We start from the raw sequence: 18958 nt of genomic DNA on the forward strand, positions 1-18958 counted from the left end.
TTAAATATTTTAAACTTGATTCTCGTTATTGTGCCATAACTGTGTTTGTATCTGGAATGTGAGGTCTGAGTTGCTTGTGATCATGGTAAGAACAGAAGAGTGTATGTCGCTACTTCCTGAACAGTGAAGAAGGGGCACAGGCTCGTGCTGGATTTGATTTTAGAATTAACGCCTGGGATGTTCCACCATCAGTTCAGTAATTTCCAAACGTAGACATTACAAAATTGAATTATTATTTCGATCTTGCCACCGACGTTACCGGACTTCGAGCCCAGTGTAAATTCTATTTATAAGTTGTGGGATACAAATAGGAAATTTGTTTCATTTTTTCTGCATACACACTCCCGCTGGAGGCTCATTGCACCGTAGTTCGGACCCCGCTTCAAACTCGAGATCCAGTCCCGATTAGCCATCTTGAGGATAAAGTGAACATAGTGCTGTTTCATGAAACTGTGCAGGCCTCTGGATTCGAATGCACGATACCTAAGCTCGTTTTCAGCACTACAAAAATTCTTGTACGACATTATATTGAAGATATTGAAATGGCAACTATAGGGAATACTGTATTGTGTTAGTGTGACAATGCATAAGTGTCGACTAGAATCGGGAGAAAGAGAAGACCAAGATATTGGTTCGTTACTATGATTGATTTGCTTTATTTTACTTCGCCTTTTCTGCCACTTTTGGCTAATTTGCGAAGATGGGGATGGGTGATGATATGATGAACTTGATGAATGGACATTCACAAACATCCATGCCCAGGACAGGATTCGAACCCGGGGGTTCGTTACTTTAGAATACCATATTTATCTGTAAATTAAGTTGAACGTACTTTCCTAATTATTGTCTCTTTAGAAGCACTAAATGCAATATTATTGTTCTCTTCTTTTTTTAGTCCGCTTTTTACTTTCAAATCCTACATCAGATAAGCGTGATAGTAAAATAAAGTAACGACTTTCACGAGAAAGAAGTGTTGCCGTTATTTTATATTTAACATTATTATGTGAGTTACTCTACTTAAATAATGTGTTTGTAACGTGCTACTTTCTTACTTGAAATAGACACATAGCTATTGGATTTTACAAATCCGTAAGAGTTCCTATAACTCAAGGTGGACGGGACCGACACTACCCTGAATTACAAAAGCCTCGGACTACACGAAATAACCTAGGGAAAATCGGAAGAGGCGAATGAGAAAACAATATACTTAGGTAATTACAGTGCGTGAAAAATGAGATATACGGTATTGTTATGAATATTGTACTAACAATCATGTTAAGGAAAAATAGATAAAGAATATTGAACTTACAATTTAAAGAAATGGTCAAGTGTCTTCTGCTTCAGGACGTGGCATCGTTTCCGAGCAGCAATGTCATGCCATCGTCTGAATAACAGACTGTCGGTAGGTGTTGCCTGTGGCTGTTGTTCTACGTGGTGCATTGCCGCCTCCAACCCAGCGATTTTTAAACTTGTTTAGGTTTTTTGTTTTGATTGTATGGAACATTGGATTATCGAGACTCTACTGTATATTTATTTTATAAAATATTGTCGTCTTTCAACAACATCCTTCCGGGCAAATGAATTTCCTAGCAAGATATCTAACGCATAAATAAGTTAACGTTAGTTACTTTGATAAAGATAATAAGAATGAGCAGGTACTCCAGCGGTAGCGCCGGACCCTGTGGCCGAGTGGTTAGCACATCGCGCTGCGAGGCCAAGGCTCCCGGGTTCGAATCCCGCTCGGACTTGGTTGTTTGTGAATGTCCATTCATCAATTTCATCATTTCATCACTAATCCCCATCTTCGCAAATTAGCCAAGAGGCACAAAACGCGAAGTAAAATAAACTAAATCAATCAATAAATCAAATCCAGCGGTAGCGGTATTCCCATGAATAAATTTTTCACTCTCATAGTTTCCAACCGAACGAATTCTTGTTGATTTTTCAACTTGAAAATCTTGTAACATGCATACATGCGCACACGCTCGCAGGCCTGTATGTATATATATACACGCACCTTGTCTGTTTCTCAGAACGTGCTATCTTTCTATTCACATAAAAATGTGAACACATGCTTGCCACTGGAGCAGGTACTGTAGAGTAGGCGTTATTTTGTGTGAGCAGGTTCTTAGCCTTTCTATCCATAGGAAATCGAGTACGCGCTCCAAAGAAAGTTGAGATATCAGTTGGCGCTCAGTTTTATTCATACGATGGATTGACTCTTTACATGTACTGATTTTGTATGTCATGTGATACCAACGAATATGTCGATTTCTTTACCCCACCCCATCCCGTGTTCGCAATTTGTTGTTATTGTAACTCAACTTGCATGGAAAGCGACTACTATGATTGTCAACAAGCACCCATCGAGTATTCAACCTTGGAAATGACTTTATCCCCACCTTATAATATTTTTAAGATATAGTATTTTCCACCGCATTTAGAGCCTCATCAATACAATATGCATCCCGAAAATAATATTTTTTTTTGCATTATGCGCAGGGCTAGATTTATATATGCGGAGATGCAGGGCTAACAACATTGTGAGTCCTTGTCTCTCTTCGTTGTCGTAAAATGTATCTTTTGACTTATCGCATATGCAATGTCGCAATAGGTCGAACCTTCTACCGTGTCTTGCCACTTCTTCTCCAACGTCCAATTAACATTTTCAACAGCTTAATTGTTTAAGGAAAGAAAACTATTCTAATGTTGTTTGTAATTTTCTTTCAGGTTTGTTGTCCACGATGGGGCCCAATCGAAGGGACGGGATGAACGGCGTAGCGGGTCTTGAGGACAAGGTATTGGACGCCAGTGGGGAGAAGGCCCATCCGCTCTACGGCCACGGCGTGTGTAAATGGCCCGGGTGTGAAGCTATATGTGATGACTTCCAGGCATTTATTAAGTAAGTGCAACATACTGTATTTTCCTTTTTTTTTCAGCAGGCACCACATTGGTGCCGGCCACAGTGGCGACGTGGTCAGCGTAACGCGCTACGAATATTCGAACCCCGGGTACGGCATGGGTGCATGGTTGTGTTTGTTCAATCATCCATTCCATCCGCTTATCGATCATCATCATCGTCGCTATTAAACCAAGAGATAGAAATGCGACGTAAAATTACTATGATAGAAAAAGAAAGACAGCATTTTCATGTCTACAAAAGATATGAACAAACTGCATGTCGGGCTACTACGTCCTCTTTAAGGATGATACCGAGACCGATAACGATACAGATCTCTGTAAAATCGAAACGAGACTGAGACTTAGTGTCCGAGATTCTCGATCTCGTTTGAGACTTTGGTACGATATTAAAAATTTTACCTAAACCAAATTGACTTTACTATACAACTCCTTCAGACACAACAAGCGGATTTCTAGCTGATTATTTGTAAATAATTTACATATTCTGTTATTAGTAATTGCAAAGTCGATTCATTAATGACAATGGGCCTGTGCTTCGTGGTTGTGCTTCGTTCAGGATTACATTATTTTTTTTCGACGGCGTGTGGCGTCGAAACTAGGCGTCGATCAGAGAAACGTTATTTTTTAAAAAAAGATGTTTACCTTCTATATGCTATAAAAGTTTGTGCGGTAACACGATGAGAACGACACGGATTTATACAAACTGAAAACGAGACAAAGATTTACAAGTCGACACGAGACAGGAATTTACAACTGAACACGAGACTAGGAACGTGACTTACATTTGCAATTCGACAAGAGACTGGGAACGAGACAGGAATTTGCAACACGACACGAAACGGAACGAGAGAGGTATTTACAACTCGTCACGAGACTGGGAACGAGGCTTGCATTTGCAACTCAACACGAGACTGGGAACGAGACTTCCATTTGCAACTCGACACGAGACTGGGAACGAAGCTTGCATTTGCAACTCTACACGAGACTGGAAACGAGACAAGAATTTACAACTCGACACGAGACTAAGAACGAGACAGGAATTTACATCTCGACACGAAACTGGGAATTCGACTTTCATTTGCAACTCGACACGAAACTGGGAAAGAAGCTTACATTTGCAACTCGTCACGAGACTGAGAACGATACAGGAAACCAAGATAATGTTAAGTCTCTTCTCGATACCATACCAATCTGCGTTGAGAAGATTACAAAGAAAACAAGGAAACAGATACCCAAATGCCATTATCATTTTTCCAACTCGCAGTATGTTTTTTGAGCGCGATGTGATAAATCCGAGCACTTGAAATGCTCTGTGTGCGTGGAAATGAGTGTGTACAAGACATAAAATTGACAGTATGTATAGATCCATATATTCACATTTGAGTCCCCAGTTACCTCCAATTAGTAAGGTAAAATGAACGGTCATGGGAGAATTCCAGTGTTTCCGGGAATTGAACTCTGTCCACCGATTTCGAGCCAGCAGTTTGGACGACACACATCATCATCGAAATCTGTCGCGTTTTGTTGTAATCACATATGCTAAAATTTAATATTGCACGGGATTCGTTTTTATTGCTCAAAACCCCTTTTCGTGCGATGTTGGAGCAAGCCGAAAGGCGGTGTTCGCAAATTGGTCGCGCTGAATATTTCAAACAATTGTTCCTTGCCCAGGAATCAAAGCAAAATCCTTGCTTTCCCTGCACGATAGGAAACATCTACACTTACTTTGCAATTTCGTATTGTATGTTGACTATTTTAGGACGTATTTATATTCTTTAGATTAATTGCGACGATAAGAACGAGTGATAATAGTAGTTAAAATATGAAAAACAAACACCAAAGAACGCTCATGCCCTACCCGGAGCTCTAACACAGAACCTCAGCCGCCGAAATCGTAAATGGAACGAACACTCGATGGACTAAACCACCAAGAGTGGCTGTTGTTTCGTAGCAGACATGATGTCAGAGTAAATCAGGGGATATCCAAATTACTAATATACCGGTAACTATTATCGAGAACCGTAAATTGAATTAAAGATAGTATGCATAGTAGCAGACAAAGCATTTACTTTAACTATGTCGGGCGAGCGATTTTTAGTTCCTTGCAAGGATATTTTCGAATATCGAGCTGTGTGTTTAGTGTGATTGTTAGAGGTAGAATGTGTTCAGAAATTTTGCATCAAAACGTCAGAGGAAGATGTCCAATCTTAAAATATTTCACGCCTATTTCACACGCTTGCGTGTGCTTGTCCTACTCAAATCTCGAATGAAACATTTAAAGACATCTGAGAAGATGTCTTTACATTTTGCTGTGACACGTAAATTCATAATTCGTATTATCAAGAGTCTCTAGTGCACTTTGACCTTCTATTTATTTTGCTATGTTTGTTTGGAATCAAATAATGTGTTTATTTTATTTGGTGTTTTACGAGGGTATAAAAATAATGCATTTCCTATTTCTATCATCTTAAAAGAAATTATATAAATTATCGCTCCTCAGAATGAAGGGAAAATAGTATGTCTACCTTAACAAGTATGTCCGCATACTTTCCTAACTTTTTCCATTTAAATTCGTTGAAGTGCGGTGTTTAAATTGCACTATTTAAAAAGTATAAAAAGAAGGAAGAAAAAGTTTTTTGTGGTTCAAGCATTTGTGTTCTACAAAACTAGACAACTTTTCGTTCTAAGGATTCTAGCATAGTTCGCGGCAAAACCGAGTCAGATAAATTTGATTTTTAAAAATTAATGTAGATCGCATATACTTTTTAAAAACAATAGTTGTCATCTCATCTCTCTATTCATTAGGAAACCATGTTGTTTTTTTCTCAACTTGTTTTTACGGCTTCAGTTTTAAGATTATGATTACTGTTCAAAGAAAGTTTATATTCTTTAATTTCAAGTATAGAAGCATACTCGTTGTTGTAAAAAAAATAGGAAATGATTTTTGTTGCGTGTACTTATTTTTTTTTTCGTAGAGGTTCAGAGTCGTTCAAACAGTTCTATTTCAAGCAATTCGATGAATAGCAAGAACAGAGTGTTTCCTTATATATTCATTGTTCGAAATACTTTCGGTGTAATCGTTTATCTTTCATACCGTCATTTTTATATATTTCCAAATCATTGATCTAAATATCGGCTTATTCTTTCTCTTGTCTTAAAAAGAAAAAACTTTCCTCTACCATCGGAGGAAGGATTAAGGAGTTTTAAGGTAAGTGCATGCATATTCCCGATCTCGATCATAGGTTGAAGTGATGTTGCCCTCCGATCGTAGCCCACGCACCCATTCGATCAGATGTTGAATCGATTTTGTAAGTTACTTGGCACCCCGAAAATCAAACACTCGTTTCCTGCACTGAACCCAGGCGTCGTACGCTTTTACCATCATGACACTTCTTCATTCTTAGTCATATTCCCGATAAATGGAAGTCCATTGATTGGCATTTCCAACAAACTGTCTTCTGCCATAGCGGCAAAGTCCGGCGGGAGGCCGCACGAGGTTTATTACCAAGATGTCGGAGAAGGTCCATGATTTCAAATTTCCAGCGGCCTTGTTGGCGGTCCACTTCAAAAGAGAGTTCTGCGGCCTCCAGCAGTTTGCCATCGTTTCTTTGTTTAGAGTATCCAGATGCAGTCCGATCTATCTGCTGCGTCCTCATCTTGACAAATTACTAAAATGGCGCCGCATGCTTTGGCGGCAAATTGATAGGGTCTATTACCAAAATCATGCATCAGTACGCCCCACGGTTCATACAGTGCATTCTCGTGCATGAACAAATAAGGAACGTTCAGACCGAAGCGACACGGGTGTTTCACACTGAAGAGACAAGCGACAATTGACACGGGCTCTTTCATTCTATGCACGAACAACAGACCGAGGCGACACGACGCGCAGCATTGAGGAAACGAGCCAGTCCCAGCTACACGCAAGCGACAATCGACACTGCACGTATCGTGTCGCTTCTGTTCGAAAGGTTTTTTTTCTTCTGATGGTTGGTGGCAAGTGTCGCTTGTTGCTTCGGTCTGAAAACACCCTAAAGGCAACTTACAGGAAGCCCCACAACATTAGTGGAGACCTGGACCAATACTCTGGCCAGTTGAGGTCAGCCTTTAAAGATGCCGGTTTTAGCGCCTTCGGCATCGGCTTTGCCATCTTTGGAGAACAGATAAAAATTGTTGAATTGGATACAGTAGCATATTCAGAATTAGAGGGGCAAGAAAAGTTCCTAGGAATACATCTCGATGAAAAGCTCTCTGGCCAACTTTCGACTTCTGGTCTGGTATGCCGGAGCTTTTCGTTTATAAGATGGGGATGAGTGACGATTGATGAAATTGGTGAATGGACACTCACAAACATCCATGCCCAGGCCGGGATTCGAACCCGGGACCCGATGTGCTGACCACTCCCCCACGGGGCCGGCACCAGTAGTTGTTAAATTACTATTTATTGGTTAAATACTAATATTATAAATAAATTATAATAAATCTAATCTCCATCACCGCAATTGGCCTAAAGAAGCAGAAAAGCGACGTAAAATAAGTGAGTCTGTTTCAGCGCAGAAGTTCATGCTCAGATCGGGACTGGACCTACGGTGGGGTTCGTACCTGTGTACATTGTGCCTCCACCAGGGAATGAGTCAATTCATATGAATTCAGCATGCTATTTCTATTAATAAATAGTTTTATAAGAGCCCATGCATTTATATTGAAACCCGTCCCCAGGTCACAAAGCTGTTCGTTTCTGAAGTCATTTAAACTTGCCACTTTCCACGGTAAGTGAGTGGTGATATTTAATTTAGACCCCCCTCAGAGAGGCAAAGAAAAGGGCGAGAGATAGCAAGGTGCGGTTTGGGAAAAGCCATCTGGTCTCCGAACTCAGGCAGGAGAGTGAACAAGTTGATGGGGGCGACACTCATCCGGACCATAAAAAGGTAATCCACTTGTACCTTTCCGCCTCAAATCTAACTTGACTCTCCTGGTCAGCTTAGTAAATTCATTCTTTTCATTTGGTCCCCGCTCCGAAATGAATCTCTTTGTGAAATTGAGTTTTTATTTCCTCCCCCCCCCCCTTCCAGTCCTCTTCCACCACACACACACTCTCGCCGTCGTCTTTATCGATAAGCATATTTTAATTACAGAGAAATTGCGTTCCATTTTCTGGAACCTCCCCGGCAGATCTGTAGGTTAGCATGCTGTTCTTCACGGCTACCAGGCTTCATCTTCTTGGCAAGCGGGGTGGACGGGGGGCTATTCCTCCACTTCCCCTCTTTGATGGCAGTGTGAAAGCTTTCTCCCCGCAACCCGCTCTAACATTGAAGCAGAAAAGGCGGCAGGGCCATTATTTTTAAAACGCTAATTACTCTTTGCCTAATTAATATTCATGACCTTTCAGCGCCTCATAATGTCTAGCTCTCAGGCTAATTCCTGATGCCAATATCTTTCTTTTCCCGCGCATAAGCGGATTCCGAAATATTGAAAAAGAAGTAGACTCGTAACAAATCGAGGATTTCTTGAAGAAAATCCGGCAAGTGAACAGAAAAGAAGGTCTTTCCCCCTTCGCGTAGGCAACATTCCTAATGTGTAATTTTTCGTGCTGTCCATTCTGAAATGAAGAGGGAAATGAAAGAAAGACGAAGACGTTTAATTTGAATGGTAAGAACTGGATCCTTCCACCTCCCCCCTTTCTCCCCTCGGCGCACCCTCCCTTCCGTCTAGCATGATACAAACCGCGCGGGGGAAGGAGGGGGTGGAGGGTGGGAGTCATCTCCACAATGATTGCAGAAGAAGTAAGGAAGGGTTCGAAGATAATGATTTTTCTTTCTTTCTTTCTTTTTTATTTTAACGCTTGTCGTTTTGTGCGCGGTTATCCTTCGTCGGTACTGTGCCTTTCATTAAAAACCCCGAGTGCCTGGGAAGAATTTGCGAAACCCTACCACTGTGCATTCTTAGTTCACACCAAGGCACACAGATGTCGTCTTTGTTTGATGTCCGTACTCGTGAATGTGGAACCACCTGCTTTTGGACTAACCCCCCCATATCGTGTTTGTATACGAACTATGATACATATTTAATAAGTCACCAGAATTTTTTTTGTTTCTTTTTCTTTTTTGGAAATATTCAGAATTCGGTAAACATAGAAGACAAAGTCACGTTTCTGAACAACTTGGAAATTTTAGAATTGAATTGCGATGAGAAACAATTTATGGATTTTGAAATTACAGGCAATGAGGGTGATTGGTTGATTTATTTCACTTCGCTTTTTTTTTTTTTTGCCAATTTTGGCTAATGGCGAAGATGAGGATAACTAGTGACAAGATGAAATTGATAAGAGGACTAAAATACTCGCCATAATCTAAGACCTAGAGTTGGATATTGTCCCCCCCCCCACAATTTAACTCAGAATCCCTTCCCAGAACCCACATGTGTCGATTAAGGCCTAATATGTAAATGTTGGATATCCCCCCCCCCCCCAATTTTTGATAATACCCTTAAACACTTTCTTTCATATGGTGCATTTAACGTGTAAAATCTTTACATATACTTTGGAAAAATATATAAATGTTGAATTTTATATTAGAGGAGAAGGTCTAAATATGGGCGAAGGTTTAAATATGGGTTTTGGAGTTATCAGCGCTCCCGGGTGCTGGAGCCTGGCAGAGGCTATGGGAACTGGTTATCTGTCAAGGACAAAGGTTGCGGCGCCAATTCGCAAGAGAAAGTGGTGGTTAGTTTCGGCTTTGGACGCTGTTATAGAATTGCGACCTCCGAAAACTTTTTGCAGGTATGTTTTAACTCAGCGTTTTCTGAATTCTCATCTGCTTTGTATAGGTTATGATATTAGCGGTACATAAAACAAATGTGGGCTTTTATAATGCCATGATTTGTTTGTGAAATATGTACCACAGAGAGCGAAAATAAATTGAAGAAGAAAAATAGCGTGATGGTCTAAATATGGGCTATGACATGAGGTATAATGCTGAGATCACATTTTCAACAAATATTTGGATGTTTTTCTTTATTTAGATTTTTCCCATTCCGCGTGATTTTCAGAACAACAGATTATTCATAAATATGAATTTTATAAGGTTTTAGCGATAAATGACTGTTTTCTTAAATTTTAATTACTTTTTGTATAATTGCCACTAGGAGCCCATATTTAGACCACAATTTTGAAATACATCATTTTACCATTTTTTGGAAATTGCTTTTTTTTTAAAAAAAATGGAGACAACCTATACTTTAGCATGCTATTACATTTAAGTATATATTTCATAGATATTCATTTTAAAGGCAGGTGCTTGATATATTAATTTTTTTCCTCCGAAAATGACAAAATAAAAAGGGGGGGCCCATATTTAGACCATTTCCATTTGAAGAGAAAAAATTCCCCCCCAAAATTTTGATGGCGCAACCTGCACCATAATCCCCCTGTGGATACCTCTGCTTTCGACCAAGAAATCATAACCAGTAGCGACGATTGGGAGGCAAGGACAATTTACTTTCTCTTGTTAGACAAAGCTTAGCATTAAGTGAAGTGAAGTGCCAAGTGACTTGGAGAACCACTACAAGTCATTGGGGCCATGTGTCCATGACTCACAGCTTCCATATATCAGTATACATTTTCATCACAGTAATCAATTTGTTACATTAATGAGCATCTTATTACCAACATAAACACCTACAATTACACAAGTTGATATTTTGTGAGTAAAAGTAAAAGTCTAAATGATTAAGAATGTAATTTACCCAAGTCCAAGTGTATTATTTTCTATTTGTGGATGAATGTGTTTGAATTCCTGCAATAGTATTTTTCACTGAATAACATGAATTCATTTTCATACAGGCACCTGAATACGGAACACACATTAGACGACCGATCAACGGCTCAAGCCCGTGTTCAGATGCAGGTTGTGTCACAGCTAGAGTTGCAATTGCAAAAGGAACGAGATCGGTTGCAAGCAATGATGCAGCATCTACATATGACCAAGCAGCAGGCATCACCAGAGCCTCCTAAATCAGATCCAACAGTAAGTATTCAGATACATTTTATTATCTACTTCTAATGTATGTAATTGTTGAATACATATACATAAGCATTACTTAGAAGAATAAAATATTTCAAGTTCAAATATAACATCAAATATACCAAGTCACTTTTCAAAGTAAACTTTTGGAAAGCTCAGAATTTTCTAACTATCTAAAGTTCAGAAGTTCACAATTGTAAAGAACATTGTTTTAAAAAAATGCATTCTACTTAATCAGATTAAAACTCTCTGTACTCAGTACATTGCCCCATTTGACAAAGAATTTTGAAAATAAAATTTATTAACATTAATTCTGCAAGTATGTACTGTTAATGATAATACTTGAAATACTTTATACAGTACAGTATATTAAACTCTCATGCAATTACATTTACAGTTACATTGAAAAGAATAAACAAGATTAAGGGAAACAATTTTGAAGATGCACTAAACATTTTTTTAAAAACTTTTGTTCTCATTTTTCAATGTATAACAGGAACGGCAAGTTCATTGTATTAACCAGAGTACAGTCTGATCTTTTTCAGAATGCACCTTCCCTGCCAAAGTTAAGTCTTTCTTCAGCACTTCTTAGTCAACCTCCCCCAAGTCTTGTCACAACGGCAGTTAGTCAAGTTGCTCCAGTATCCATGTCAGCACTTGTCTCAGCAGTGCGTTCCCCAGTATTACAACCTCCCACACCTACAATGGGTGGACCAATCAGAAGGCGGATCAGCGATAAATCAACATTGTCTCTAGCAGGAGGTATAGCACCATTTTTTAAATTTATTGTACATTTATTGCAACTTCTTGGTTAAGTATATTTATAGCTTGAATTTATTACAATCATATAAGTTTAAAACAAAGTCTCTGTAGAACCTGTGATCTGTTTCTTAGCGTTATTCTTTAAAAAAATTACATGAATTAGTTGTGGTTTCAGAATCACTAGTATTGGTTTTTATTTTACTTGTATGTGGCTTCACCTATTTCAGTCTTGCCTTTTTTCAACTCTCTAATAATATTTATAGTTTTTCTTGACTTGCCTCCATTTTTCCATTTCAGAATCAAAGTTGTCATACTGTATAGAATTTCAAAATTTTAAGTTTAAATTCTAAAAATTAAATTGGATCAGTGTTAGTTTTATAGAATTATGATATGAGTTATACCTGTGTACTTCATTTTTCTTAGTACTTACCATTTGACAAACAAGAAAATATTTGGTTGGTAAGTACTGATGCACAAAGTGCTCAAATTATAATATATTTTATATCAATGCTATTTCTTTCTTAGAGGTGTGTTTGTGCAGTGTATGAAATGTCAAAATGAAAAGTGCTAAGAAAGAAATAACCATACCATTGCACACAAGCTGTGAAGATCCATAAAACATTCACAATGGCAAATCCATATCAATGTGCCTTACTAGAGCATTATATATCAAGTTTCAAGCATAAACTGTCGCCATCTTACTACATATGTTTTTTAATTAATTTCTTCTTTTATAATGAAATATAAAATCCATATGTCATACATAGGCACAAATGTTAGGTAGATGTTCTATGTATGTTCTATTCATAGTAAATATTTTCCACTCATTATGTGGACATGCTCTTCATGAAGGCAAATAAGAATATTGAACACTCCAAGTTTGCAACTAATTGTCAATTTTTACAATGCTGAAGTTTTAAGTTGGATGCTACAAATACCAAACGCCACATTTATATTCATTCAAAATAAACTTGCTTGGACTTTTCTTAATAAATCTAAATCTTTTGCATGTAATTTCTGTTTCATCTCTTATTGTCACACAATATATCTATCATAATGGCTTGTTAGTTATTGAAATTAGATTTTACCATCTTGTAATTACAGCAAAAGTCACTGCATGTTTCAAAAGCAATTTGATTTTACTTCACTTTTTTTTGGTGTGGATCCCCATCATGCAATTATTATTGTTGAACTTGCAGTACTGAAAAAAGAGAGAGGTAGCGGAAATTTTGTGAAGTTTCATTCACAGATACATTTTTAGATGGATGCTGCAACTGGAATATTATAAACAAATGGATAAAAAACCTAAGGGAAAAATATTTTTTTCAAGTGTTGGTTTTATTCCACATAAAGTGATTTTAAAACTTTGGATCATTTTAATTTCAAATAAATTAAAATGTGTTTTTACCAATATATGTTGATATTTTAGGTGGCTGTTAACAATTTATTTAAGTGTGAAACCACTGTAATTTTTAAATGAAAACTGTCCAAAACCAAACTATATTATAAACAAGATATCAGTGTTGCTTGAGTCCAGTAATGTGAAAATATGCAATGGTTACTCTTATTATTTTTTTACTGTACATATTTTATTCTGAAAAATCATAATTGCAAATTTGATATTGGAGTCTTCATACAAAAGAATGACTTGTAGGAAAAATCACAAGTGAAGAGCAAATAACATGGAGCTTAAAAAACTATTACTCCCTTGATGAAATTTCCAAATCACAACAAAATGGCCCAAACTACTGCTATCACAACAATACAATTTTTGGTAATAGTAGTTGATTATTGGATATATCAAAGAATCATAATTCACACAAACACCATGCACGCATACAATGGCACATAAATGATTACCTAACTAAGCCTAAGGTGAGTGACTCCAAGAGGAATTCATATTTCACAGTCACATATAATTATATGAAGTTTATGACTTAGCTCCGACTTGTCCTTTTCATGTAGGGTCTTTTGAAGACAATCCATTAAGACGCAGAGTTGCAGACAGAGCAGCACTTGATATATCAGAAGGTAACTTTGATTCTGTATTCTTCTTCTTCTAAACTCCATGGTAGTATCTGTTTTTGCATTCTCATGACTTATCTCTGATGGCTTGTCCTTTCCTCTCTTTTTTTCCTGGCTGCCATTGTTAGGGCTTCCCTATATGCTGGAAAGAGCTGGACTTGATGTACAACAAGGTAAAGTTTAGTTATGTGTTAGGTGATGCATTGTCCATTAAGAACCCTTAGACCCTTTTAATTTGAAGATCTAATTTGCTTTGAAAAAATGTATGGTAGGGTTTCTTATGGATTCTGCTTTCACATATTTTCTTATTTTTGTGTGTAAATTGCTTGCGTGTTCATACTTATGTATGTATGTTAGAATATGCTTGTGTGTATTGGAACTGAAATACATTTCATTTGCAGTATATACAAATAATATTAGTAAGTTTTACATGTAGAACCTAATACTAAGTACTCTTAAGTTTTTACTTTTATTTATGCATGCTTCCATTTCTAAGGCAATTTATGCTGCAACAAAAATACTCTAACATTGGGGGGAGGTGGAGGAAGTCAACACTTACTGGTATGAAATTCTTGGAATGTTTGTTTAAGCTGAGGAAATTTTTGAAGCACAACAAAGGTAGAGCCAAAAATAAGATTGAATAAAAGTGATCAAACCTTTATTAGCTTTGAGGTACTTAAAGAGGTAAAGCATTGACCATACTATGGCAAATAAGATGAAGTTGAACAAAAACAAAGTTTTGCAAAGTAAGTCTACTTTATACACATAAAGGCTAATTGAGCCTGGATCTGCAGTTTAAAGTTGGATTTGAACCATTGTTCAATGTGCCCTCTATTGGGAACTGAACTCAGAAAACAGAAAAATTCAATAAAAATTTAGGATGACTTGAGAGAAAAAAATATTCAAAGTATGCCGTCACTATCACAAATGTTTGTGTATAATATTTGGTAATTTTATGCAAGTTCCACAGCAAGTGCACTCTCACAATCTCCAATTTTGATTAAATTTAGTGTAGGTAAGGAAAATATACAAAATCGAACTTCCCCCCAAAAATTGACAAAAGTGCAGATTTGTCCGAAACCTTTGGCATAACATCATTATTGATGAAGGTGAACCAGTACACTAAATTTCATCAAAATCATAAATGGTGAGTGTCAACTAGCTGTGGAACTGGCATGGAATTACACTGTTGAATTCTTTTTCTCTTTGTTTGCATTTCCTACTTTGTATTTTTAGACAATTAAACAGTAACACATGTACATACATTCACACATTCACACATACGGTTCATTTAATATAAAGAAACTCAAAGACTACACACAGAGCAGTAAGTGTTTACATATCATGGTTCCCAAATTGTCTTCCTGTCTTGTTTTATGCATTAGTGCAATATTTGTAAGTATTTCAGTTTATTACCTCATGATTTTTCTATTCTTTAGTTGTGTGATTTTTGATATATGTGTTTATGGGATACACATTTTACATACATGTATGAAGCATAAATGTTTTTATCATGTGTTACCTATGTACGGAAATACAGCTAATAAATTTCATGACATTGGCATTGGTGAGAAAGAAGTTTTACTTGAATCAGTCTCATCTAAGTTGTTTTCATACTTTGCACAATAGTTTCATAGAATATTCATATTGATTATGAACTAGAAAGAACATAAACTTAGGATATTACCTGTATCCAAAACAGTGTTTTACAGATATAAAATATTAATGTCTAGAAATAATTGCACAGAGAAACTGCAGCAAGATGAATATTTTGTTAGATTTTTCCAACAATTCATTTGGTTGATTGATTGATTGATTGATTTTATTTTACTTCGCGTTTTGTGACTCTTGGCTAATTTGCGAAGATGGGGATGAGTGATGAAATGATGAAATTGATGAATGCACATTCACAAACAACCAAGCCCGAGTGGGATTCGAAACCAGGACCCCTGGCATCTCAGCATGATGTGCTAACCACTCAGCAACAGGGTCCGGCTAACAATTCATTTGGGTTTCTCTAATTTTCTGCATGTAGAAAAATAGTTGTTGCCTTCTATTTCCAATTGTCATAACATGATTGATATCCACTACTGACTGAACTGTCAAATATTGCAGAGAAACACTGAATAGAAGCTACTCAGATATTATCTGAAATTTGGAAACTTTATGAGCATTCTCTGTTTTTTGCAAGTTAGAGAAACATCTCCCTATCATATGAACTGTACTTCCTAAATACAAATAATTCAAAATAGCAGCTGGTTCATACAATTAGAACTGATTGGCATTAATCATCACTGATTTGATAAACCTTTTATTACTTCATAGTGCATATGCATATGTCTTTAAAAAAATCATATATTACAACTCACATAACTCTGTCTTTGTTCTATTCATTGTTTTAATGGTTCACTCATATGTACATTTCGAAAACTGTAGAAAGTAAACACTCCATATTAATTGACTTTATGCTTCAAACATGAAAACATAACATGCAAATGTTAACTCACATAAGCCATAATTATTTGAAAAGTAGGGTATTTTAAGCGAGAATCTTGAATGTAATTTTAATTAGTATAATTTGAAAGATTATTCCTAGGTTAAAATTAGGTGAATTAATTGAGTGTTTGTGGATAACCCCATCCCACCAGTAGAAAAAAACAACCGGAAAGTGAGAATAATTTCATCTCAGCCAGCACTGTCCCCTCATTGACTTTGAATATATATATGTGTGTGTGTGTAGCAAGTTAAAAAGGAAAGAGGAAATACTCACTGACACCAGAAAAACTCAAATTATAATGACCATGAGCCGCATTGTGAGTGGCACAAGAAAAGGTGAAAACGGAAGTATAAAATATTGAGTGTAATTTTGAAACTTTCAAAATTGATGCAAATCTTGCTTACATGTAATTGGCAAGAAGTTATAATTTGTACACAGGTTTTAAGTGTTTTGAAAAGCATAACTAAAAATATATAATTATATTTAAGTAATTGTCTTTGAAATGGCAGCTCTTACATGGAAATTGTACATCTTGACTGAGATTGAAGAACAGATTCAGTTATTGGTTTGGTTTGAGTTAATGTTTTAAGTCCACTTTATGCACAGTAAGGCTAATTAATCGGGACTGGACCTACAGTTTAAAGTGGGATCCGAACCACTGTGCCATGTGCCTACACCGGGTATCAAACCCAGGACCCCTTGATTACAAGGCGACGAAGATTCAGTTATTGACATTTATTTGTGACACAGATGGCATAGAGAACCAATTGAAAATTCATCATGTTATCATTGGCTTCTTGCACATTTGTTTGAAATTATGAATACAGTTATTCATGAGAATTATTTTTGATGACTAATAACTGAAGTGAGTTAGAGGAAATGTTCTTTTGCTGTAAAAGGCTCTTTCAGTTTTCTGTGCTTTAAGTTGCTTATCAGTGGATTGGTTTCAATGTTGTAGATGATAATGATTGATGATACTGGCTTTGTTGTATTTTATAATTACAAGTGCTTCTGTGCATGATAATTCAATTCTATGTTTGATCACATTAAAGAACTTAATAATATTGTAACATTTATTTAGCAAATGCAATTATTTCCTGTTCGGTGTATAACTTTTATTATTCACATCCTTTAAGATATCCACACCAACTCACATACTTTTCAAAAGTACTTATTATCTTGATTGATTAGCAAAGTATTCAAGTTTAATGAAAGTAATTAAACAGAAAATTGTGGACAATTATGAGAATTACTGTTTCTTTTTTGCAGTAAATTTGTTATTCATTGCCAATGAAAGAATAATATTGCCAAAATAGTTACAAGTAGCTTGAAAACAAAATTTTATGATACTAAAATATAAAATTATTCTATTTTTTTTATATAAAAATGGAACTTAGGAGGCTTTGCATTTTGTACACACATTTTTTCTTCCCACTGAAGAACTGAGATGTAACATTTTGAGTAACAAAAAAATAAAGGTAACATAAGGTAAAAGGATTAAACACACACACACACACACATACATAGGACTCCAGTTGAAAATCCTATGTATTATAATTTGCATCATATACTGTAGACTATGTACAAGACCTTAAGCATAATTTTTCAATTAATAAATATTTTGAAAAAAAAAAACAAACAACAATTTAAAGCATTGTGATTACATGCAATTTAACTCCTTTTCACCAGAAACTTAAACTCTGCAAACAACTGAGAAGTCCTATTTTCCTCTTCTATATTTAATGATCGTATGTGTTTTGTGGGAACAGTAATATTACTAGAGTTGTGTGTTTTTTGTATTGTCCTTTTTATTCTAATAGAGGACTGTGGGAAATAAATATTTATGTTCTTCATTTTATTTCAGAAATACAAAGGAATAGAGAATTCTACAAGAATGCTGATGTGAGGCCTCCTTTTACATATGCCTCATTAATACGACAGGTAAGTTCTGATTGGCAATTCATTTTATATCCAGGCTTTTCCTATGTTAATAAATTTATTGTACTCATTTATTTGTATTTTTGTTATTTAGCATCACTTTCTGCTACTTTTCGGCTAATCATAGTGATGAGGATAAGTGATGATTAGATGAAATTTATGAAGGGACACTCACAATGGTTATGTCCTACTGGGATCTAAACCCTGCAATTGTGGTGGTGCAATCAAAATTCGACTACTTAATGTCCTCAGCCAATAAGTGGGAATCATTTAATACACCTGTTTTTAGGGAGAAGGAAATGCACTACAGCTTTTTTTTTTTAAAAAAATAAACTAATTTAATAAAATTTTACTTTAGTTGTAACATTCAACTTTACAAGAGTGCTCATGTGAAATCCAAGGCAGGTTAATAAAGAATCAAAGAATATCAATCAATCCTGCATGATTGATCCAGGCAAGACATTGTACCATTGTTATTATTGGGTTTTATGTAATATGTAATATTCCCTTATATGTTGTGTATTACATTTAAATTAGTTAATCAAGTTTGATTTATTGTACAACTAACATGGTCCAAACTTATTAGCATTTCACAGACATGTTGCTTTCAATGATTTGTTTCAAAAGGCAGGCTGTTTCCAAATGTGATTGTTCTCCAGTAGTGTCAGAAAACACTTTGTTGTGTTTAGTATTTGCATGTGATTACATGTAAAAATACAATGAAATGTTCAAATGAAAAAAAAAAAACTATAATTTTACACTGGAGGAAATTAATATGCAGAAAAAACATCGC

General features: G+C 36.1%; 1 protein-coding gene across 8 annotated transcripts in view; it reads left to right on the forward strand.

Moving 5' to 3' along the window:
- Positions 1 to 18958, forward strand: part of FoxP (forkhead box transcription factor P) — a 1057401-nt gene that overhangs the window by 1000106 nt on the left and 38337 nt on the right. For 6 of the 8 annotated variants that reach the window (XM_083117436.1, XM_083117437.1, XM_083117435.1 and 3 more), the window contains 5 exons: positions 2731 to 2902; positions 10763 to 10946; positions 11474 to 11705; positions 13671 to 13736; positions 18092 to 18168. In XM_083117436.1, the coding sequence (XP_082973562.1) occupies positions 2731 to 2902; positions 10763 to 10946; positions 11474 to 11705; positions 13671 to 13736; positions 18092 to 18168 (731 nt within the window). The remainder of the gene's footprint in view (positions 1 to 2730; positions 2903 to 10762; positions 10947 to 11473; positions 11706 to 13670; positions 13737 to 18091; positions 18169 to 18958) is intronic. The other 2 variants (XM_083117439.1, XM_083117431.1) reach the window with 1 other exon arrangement.

This window comes from Lepisma saccharinum, chromosome 2, assembly GCF_977018435.1.
Source record: "Lepisma saccharinum chromosome 2, izLepSacc3.1, whole genome shotgun sequence".
Lineage (NCBI taxonomy): Eukaryota > Metazoa > Arthropoda > Insecta > Zygentoma > Lepismatidae > Lepisma > Lepisma saccharinum.